The sequence below is a fragment of the Ipomoea nil genome, unplaced genomic scaffold (assembly GCF_001879475.1).
Source record: "Ipomoea nil cultivar Tokyo-kokei standard unplaced genomic scaffold, Asagao_1.1 scaffold2848, whole genome shotgun sequence".
NCBI lineage: Eukaryota > Viridiplantae > Streptophyta > Magnoliopsida > Solanales > Convolvulaceae > Ipomoea > Ipomoea nil.
In genome coordinates this window covers 2,615,153-2,624,044 of record NW_017619276.1, presented here as the reverse complement: position 1 = coordinate 2,624,044, position 8,892 = coordinate 2,615,153, and the positions used below count along the sequence as shown (strand labels likewise).

At 44.2% G+C, this 8,892-nt stretch overlaps 1 protein-coding gene across 1 annotated transcript; it reads left to right on the top strand.

Annotated features, from left to right (window-relative positions):
* Nucleotides 1-6,722: 6,722 nt before the first annotated feature.
* LOC109160535 lies at nucleotides 6,723-7,610 on the top strand. The gene has a single exon (XM_019308823.1). The coding sequence runs from the start codon at nucleotides 6,723-6,725 to the stop codon at nucleotides 7,608-7,610; it is 888 nt and encodes a 295-aa protein (XP_019164368.1).
* Nucleotides 7,611-8,892: the final 1,282 nt, after the last annotated feature.

Genomic DNA, 8,892 nt, shown 5'->3' with positions numbered 1-8,892 from the left:
AGACCACACCACCAAAGAGCTCGCCGGAAAACACGCCGGAGCCCCGTCACCGTCTCGCCGGAAAAGCCACCGGAGAAATCTTGCCGGAAAACTCGCCGGAAAACCACCGCCGTCTCGCCGGAAAAGGAATCGCCAGAAAACGAGCACCACGATGCCAAAGAAACCCCTCGGAATCCGCACCCCGGAGTGGAGCAATGCCGATTACACCGTAATCGGAAGTAAAGCACTTGAACCCGACCAATTCTCTCCGGAATTGGTTGACATGCTTAAACATCAAGGGCTCTTAGACACTTACCTCGCCATCAAAGGGGATACATACCCCGACTTGGTGAAAGAATTCTACCAACACCTTGTGGCCACCAAACGAGGTGACAAGGTAGAAATCACCACCAAGGTCCGTGGCAAGGAAATTATGCTTTCCGAGGGCCGTTTGGCCAAACTCTTGAAATTGACCACCACGGGTGTGTCAAACTACGACCGAAAGGGGTGGATCGATACCCAACACACGGGGTACAAGGACTACCTCGGGTACCTACTCGGGAAAGAGGACGGGTTCACCTCGGCCACGCGACCCAACCGGAAGTGGCTATCAGCGGAGCAAAAGATATTGGTTATGATTGTAACCGATAGCCTCTTGCCCACCAATAATAAGAGCAAGGATGTAGGGAGCTTAGAGTGCGCCTTTGCCTATCTACTGAAACATAAAATCAAGTTCAACCTGCCGGCACTCATGCTAAAACACATGGAGTTTTGCAAGACAAACAACCGTCTTAGCCTACCCTATGGGATGATCCTAAGTTGGATCATGGAGAAAAAGGGGTGGACTTGAGCCACACCGAGGTCAAGATCGCGAATGGCATGGTCTTTAATGTCCAAAACCTACGCCGCAATGACATCTACTACACCGGGGGAGGACATTACCTCACCCTCGAAGAAATCTGCCAAAAACCCGAGGATGAGCGAAGAGAATTGGTCGACCAACTAGACATCTCCAACAAAAAGCTCAAACGGGCCATGCAAGATTGTGGAGTTCTGGAGGGCAATGAGGACCGGGAGGAGGATGACGAGCCCAACCCGACAATGCAACCACGATCGGGAGGAAATCCAAGGGAGCAAAACGAGGGCTCAATCAATGAACGCATACTCGCACAGCTCAACCGGCAAAACCAAATCATGGAGGAAGGATTCTCATCCTTGATCCGTACGACACGCGCACTAGATCAGAGGGTGGCAGCAATCGAGGCCACCTTGGGCACTCGCGGGGCATCCAGCTCAGGGGCAGGAGACCGAGGTAGACCTAAAACCCTTCTATCACAACACCACCAGAAATCCAGTCTACCCCAGCTAAGGCAAAACGTGGGGCCACATTCCTAGCCGGGAGGCCAAGATGCGGGATGCCTGGGGGTGAAAGAGTGGATTAACACACCGGGCTTCGGGGACGAAGCCCCTCATAAGGGGGGGAGAGTGTAACACCCCGTGTTACGACTCCTAAGATAAATTAAATCATTTAATCAATTACACAAAAGAAAGAATTAAATCACAATAATTAATTAGGAAAGGCCCACCATAGTCCACGGGCCCTTATCCCTAAACCCAAGCCTTAGTCCCAAAAGAAATAGAATTAGCAAGCCCATAATATTAGTTCCTAACTAGGACTTCTAAATATATAAATAGGGGACTTAAGAGGCACCTAGAAACCCCCCACCACAATAAACGTCCCACCTCCCCCAAAGAGCTCCAAGAACCCCCTTAGAAGAAATCAAAAAGCAAGAAAGCTTAAACAAAGACCCTTCATAGCCAAGGAACTAATTAAGGCTAACAGGTAACCCATGTCTCAACAAAACCTATTATCATAGCTATGATTTCCCCCGTAGGATTTCCCCATATTATTGTATATTGATGATTTGCGATATTATTATTGATGATTGATGGGATAATTCCATGGGTGATCTTGATATTGGGAGATTCTTGATAATTATGATGTTATTGATGATTATGTGGAGTTCTTGATGTTTATATGTCGTTCTTGATAATCGTATGGCATTCTTGATGCATATGTGTTATTTGTACCGAATCTTGTAATTGGAAGACGAATCGTATTCTTGTGGGTATAAAAGTGATTAGAACCCTAGGTTGTATCGTATGATATCATTCTTGGTGTATCGGGAGGGAAATCGCATGTTTGGGTGTCGATTATGTTTAGAAAAGCATGATAGGTTATGTGCCGTACGTTTCTCGTATTTGATCCGTTAATTGTCTACGTGTTGATCGTTAATTGCGTTGTAAAGTTTCTGAGCATGGTTTCGGGTTCCACAATGGTTCTCGGGGAGTTTGTCTGTGATGAAAGAGTCAGTGGAGGTAGGTGGGGGTAGGGGACCCGCCACCTACCCGCGGCCTTCTTGGGCAACGCCGGCAGCGGGCAGCCGGCGGGCGGGCAGCTGCCCGCCGGGAACCCGCTGCCCGGATTCGCTACCACCGGCGGTCAGCCGGCAGGTGTTCCCTCACCCACCGGCTACCCGCTGGTTTGAACCCCACTTTGGGATTTCGGCTTCCCCGTTTGATGTTCCCCCGACCCCCGTGGTGTCCCAACGGACTCCGTCTATCGTGCCTATGTATAGTTTGATATTTCGGGTACCGTTCGTAGGTTGTATAAGTCTTATATATTGCATGCTAGTTGAATTGGTATCCCGTTGACCTAGGTATAAGAAGTATGAACCCCTTAGGAGTATTCCTAGTTATGGATGACCACGCACAGGTTTCGTTATACGTTTCCCCCCCCCCCCCCCTTCCCAATGTGTTAATATGGGTTGCATGTGCTTGCTATGTGTTATGTGTGCATGTTACCCCGATTGGTTGAGATCAATCGGGCTATACGGGCAGTCGGATGGGCTGAGAACCATACCGGCTGTTAACCAGGCTGGTAAAGACCGGTCAGGTATATAAATATTATATAGGACTAAGTTCCACTATACGGGCAGTCGGATGGGCTGAGAACCTTACCGGCTGTTAACCAGGCTGGTAAAGACCGGTCAGGTATATAAATATTATATAGGACAAAGGTCCACTATACGGGCAGTTGAATGGGCTGAGAATCATCCCAACTGTTAACCAGGCTGGTAAAGACCGGTCAGGTATATAAATATTATATAGGACAAAGGTCCATCAGTCGGTTGCGATCGGCTCCTCCGTAATGTGAGACGGGGCAGGGTGCTGCGAGGCCGTGTCAGAGCTATATGCGCTGACCCTCATGTATGGGCATGCGATTGGTCCTGTGGCGCCAACAAAGTGTGCTATGTGATGAGATAAGAGGGATTGATGGTGTGACTATTATGGAAACGTGACCATAGGATTCTTGCTAGTAAACTATACATGTTTAATTCTGATTATTGGTTGTGTTTATTTATAACTGTGCCCTATGTCGAGAACTGTATATACTTGATTATGACTGCTGATTGTGTGTACCCCTATCTGTCGAGTCGGTTCCCTGATTTGAAAACTAGAGTCTCATAGGATATATCTTCATGCTTCGAAATGACTTTTCGTATATCTATGTATATATGTATTGTATTTCAACGTGTTGGAGTGGGTTACCAGCATCTCTCGCTGAACAGATATATTTGGCTTTCAGGCACAGAAGAATAAGTCACTGGAGCGCGCTAGAAGTTGGAACGTAGAAGTAGATAGTTTCCCTTCGGCCTGCGTGCCATGTTTATGCACTTACATTATTGAGGATATTAGTTAGTTAGCCTGTGCACCTGAGTTCTCTAGCTCAGGTGTGGCATAGCACCCCGTACTCTTGTATTATGTTTTGGAATTTAATGAGATTTCACCTTTATTTTCTAAGTTTTAAATATCTTGAAAATCTGGGGTGTTACAGATGGGGTAGATGGTAGCGATATAAGGTTGGATGCAGGAGATGTGGTAACGTCTGAGTTTTCAAAAAACGGATTTATGGCGAGTCCTGGTGGTCAGGCCTGCCCATCTCAATGAGTACGATAAGCTGGAACTGTCGTGGCTTGGGCAATCCATAGACAGTTCGTGAAGTGATGGACATGGTGTCCCGTAAGAAGCCCGATTTCGTCTACTTAATGGAAACAAAGGTAGATCGAAGTCATGCAGAAAGACTACGAGTTAAGATTGGTTTTGAGGGTCTGTTTTATGTGGATCCGGATGGAAGGGGAGGTGGCTTAGCGTTATTATGGAAAAAGAATAATACGGCTAGGCTATTGAGTTATTCGAAGAATTATGTGGATATAGAGGTAGCTATAAGGGAGAAAGTATGGCGAATGACATGTTTCTATGGGTTCCCACAGAGGCATAGACGCAGGGAGGCGTGGCAATTATTGAGTGGTTTAAGGGATAAGTCTGCACTGCCCTGGGTGGCCCTAGGGGACTTTAATGATTTGTTATATCAGCGCGAGAAGAGAGGGGGGAATCCTCACCCGAATAGTCTGTTGAGAGGACACTGTTCACAATTGTGGATTGGCCCAGTTGCCAATGCGTGGTCACCAGTTTACATGGGAGAAGGGGAAAGGGACTGATAGGTGGATGGAGGAAAAGCTGGATAAGGTGTTGGTGTCTACACAATGGACATCTATGCATACAAAGGCGTGGGTTGAAAATATTCTAACTCGAGAATCTGATCACTCTGCTCTCTTCCTGAACACTGATACTGCACGGGGCCGCAGACATGGGGGACCGAAACCATTTCGCTTTGAGATGGCATGGATTCATGATGACGGTTGTCGGGGGTGGTGGAGACTGCTTGGCAGGATAATAGGGATAAGGGGTTGTTGAATTGTCAACAACATTGTGGAGGAAGGGTAATGCGGTGGGGTGGGGAGCATTGGCATAAATTTGGTGACTGCATAAAGCAGTTGAGGAAAGAGCAAGATGAGCTGCGCCACAGGCGAGACTCGGTTGCATTGGCCGAGTTTCGTGATATTGAGGAGAGGCTGGGACAACTGGAGATGTAGGAAGATGTATTTTGGAGGCAGCGGGTGAAGCAACATTGGTTGCGTGGGGCGGACTGCAATAGCAAATTCTATCACAGGTACGCTTCTGCTCGAAAAAGGAAAAATTATATTCCTAGATTAAAAAACGATGTGGGTGCATGGGTGGAGGGGGATAGTATGAGAAAAGTTGTCCTGGAATATTATACTACTATTTTTGCATCATCAAACACTGAATGTGAAGATCCTATGCTTGATAATTTTGCCCCCCGTGTGACTAGTGAGCAGAATGCTATGCTCCTGCGCCGGTTTGAGTTAGAGGAGGTCAAGAGTGCTTTATTTGCAATGTTTCCTGACAAAGCACCAGGACCGAATGGTATGAACCCGGGGTTCTACCAGGAATATTGGGATATTGTAGGGGAGATGTGTCTGAATTTATTGTGAATTGTTTAAACTCAGGCTCGCTGCCTGAGGGATTGAATGATACTAATGTGATTTTAATTCCAAAGAAAGATGTGCCTGAGACAGTAGCTGATATGAGGCCAATAGCACTGAGTAATGTTCTATACAGAATCATGGCGAAGGTAATAGCTAATAGGATGAAACCACTTATGGAGAACCTCATCTCAGAGGCTCAGAGTGCTTTTATTCCTGGGAGACTTATTACTGATAATATTTTAATAGCTGCGGAGGTGGGGCATTACTTGAATAGAAAGCAGTGTGGTAGGAAAGGGTGGGCGGCTTTGAAATTGGATATAGCCAAGGCATATGATAGAATGGAATGGCGGTTTCTAAGAAGGATGTTGGAGGTAATGGGTTTTGATGATCGGTGGATTAGTTTATTAATGCAGTGTGTTACTACTGTTCAATATAACATCCTGATTAATGGTGTTAATAGTAGGGGTGTAACACCAACCAGGGGATTACGACAGGGGATCCTTTGTCTCCATATTTATTTCTCATATGTGCTGAAGGATTATCTATGCTATTGCAAAGAGCGCAAATGGCTGGCTTGATACATGGCTGCAGAGTTGCTAGGGGAGCCCCACAGATATCACATCTATTTTTTGCGGATGATAGCTTATTGTTTTTTAAGGCAGATGATAGAGAGGCAGGAATAATTAAACAGTGTCTGGGACGATATGAGGAGCTCTCAGGACAGAAGGTAAACTATCACAAGTCTAGTGTCTGTTTTAGCAGAAATACCAGTGCGGAGGACAGGGAAGTGGTGGCTAATTGCTTACAGGTAGACCAGGCACCCCACTTTGGGAAATATCTGGGGTTACCATCTTTTGTGGGGAGAAACAAGAAGGCAGTGTTCTCATATATTGAGGATAAGATAAAGCAGAGGATTAATTCATGGAACAAAAAGTTTCTGACTCAGGCAGGGAAGGAGATTCTATTGAAAAGTGTGGCACAATCTATGCCTACCTTTTCAATGAGCGTTTTTTTTATTCCGGACACGGTATGTTTATCAATCCAGAGAACAATGAACAAATATTGGTGGGGCACTGGTATGGAAAGGGGCATACACTGGAAGGCTTGAGATAAGTTGAGTATCCCAAAGAAATATGGAGGAATGGGGTTTAAAGATCTCAAGAATTTTAATTTAGCAATGTTGGGAAAGCAGGCATGACGCCTACTCACAAGCCCAGACACACTTGTTGCAAAAGTTTATAAGGCGAGATACTATCCGAATACCACTTTGTTGATGCCAAGATAGGAGGATGTCCAAGCCATTCATGGAGAAGTATTATGGCAGCCCATGACATGGTAATAGGACGAGTGCGCAGGAGGATAGGGGATGGTAAAACGACACTAATCTGGGGACACCCATGGCTACCTGATAATCCTAGCCCTTTGGTGCAGACTGATATGCCTATAGAGCTCAGGCATGCTAAAGTGGTGGGTTTAATAGATGAACAAACTGCTACCTGGGACCCACATATTTTATCAGACTTATTTGAGGATGAGGATGTGAGTAGAATACTGAGGATACCTGTCAGTCCAGGTTATGAGGACTCATGGTATTGGCCTGATGACCCCAATGGGATCTACACAGTTAAAAATGCCTACAGGAACATTATGGGTACTTATGATCACTCACCAGGGGACTTTGACAAATGGACTAAAATGTGGGGAATGAAAATTCCCCCAAAGTGGAAGACTTTTTTATGGAGAGCAATTTGTGATATTCTTCCAACAACTAACAACTTGATTATAAAGAGGGTGGAAGTGGATCCAACATGCAAGATGTGTGGGCTAGCACATGAGAATATTATGCATACATTCATCCTTTGTGATTATTATAGACATGTTTGGAATATTTCAGGATTACCAATAATGAATATTGTTGTCAACTCATTCCTTGAGCGGCTAACAATTGTATTTACAATGTTCACAGAGGACCAAAGTGCAGCGGTGGTGGCAGTGCTTTATCGCATATGGAGGTGCAGAAATTCAGCAGTGTGGGACGCCACATTGCCGCGCCCTACGGCGGCTTGGACGCAGGCCACGGCGGCACTGCATTCTTACCGGCAGGTGGTCCGCCGCGGCTCGACACCCCTCTCGGCAGTTGCGACGGATGGAGGCAGGGACACTACCCAACGGTGTTATGTGGATGCGGGATACCGGGAAGACACGGGAGAAGCTACATAAGGTATTGTGCTATTGTCTCCGGAGGGATCTTTCCTTGCGGCAAAAAATGGAAAATTACCCAATTGCTTGTCACCGTTTATGGCAGAGGCTTTGGCATGTAAGGAAGCTCTGTCCTGGCTATTGGAAAAAGATATAACAACAGTATCCCTTCAAACAGACTGTTTACAACTGAGGAATGCTATACGGCAGAGATCAACTATCATAATGTCCTATGTTGGAGTACTAGTGGACCAATGTAGGAATTTAATTTCATCTTTTAATAATGTCGTGGTTAATCATATTTCTAGACAGCTTAATGCGCATGCGCATACGTTAGCTTCGTTAGCATTTGATCAGGATCAAGCTATGTATTGGGATTATATCCCTCCAGACTGCATTGCAGCTTTGATTCATTAATACAATCATTCATTGGTTGGCTTTAAAAAAAAAAAAAAAAAAAAAAACACCTTTTGCCAGTCATCTACGAGTTAAAATTAGTAATCATTGGAAATTAGTATAAGACTCAGCTCGAAAATATCAACGCTGGAATGGGCACCTAATCCTCAAGTTGAAATGGTCCTCTATTAAGAAACAAAATTAAAGAACTTCATCGACATCTGTATAGTCAAATGCCAATTAGGCAATTATTATTTATATTATTTTAAAATTGAAATCAAATTAGCCGTAATTTTCGAAACAACTTGCATCCGATGTAGCCAACTAATCAATTTCAATTTCCCTAAGTTTATGTTACATAAAATATACTTGAAAACTGTGTTTCTCTTTCAAACCGTCTCAAGATGGAATGCCTTACAAGAAAGGGTTTTGTATGTATCATTATATTGCTCGCTAACTGGAAAATATATATCTTTGCATTGGTGAATTTGAAAATTAAATTAACCTTAAACAATAATTACTAAGATGCTCTGTACCGTATCTATATAAGGCACTGTTTACACATAAGTGTCAATGATTATAACGCCTTACCTTTAAATTTAAATGGATGGGTTAATTTTATAATTATTGTAAACTTAAAAATTTACCATATTTTTTTAACTAACGACAATTGGTTCAACATTTATCAACCCTAATTTGAATATAATGGGTCTCCAACCTGAAACCTTTATTCTAGAAATTAAAGCAACCATAATGTCATCAAATCACAAGGTAATTAGCAAATACGGAGTATAATTTTTTTTTTTTTTTTTATGTTACATAATCTATAATATAACTATGAGAGATCGGAGGCCTAAAACAGAGGAATACAATTACTGGGGCTAAACCGAAACAAGGAAAAATTATG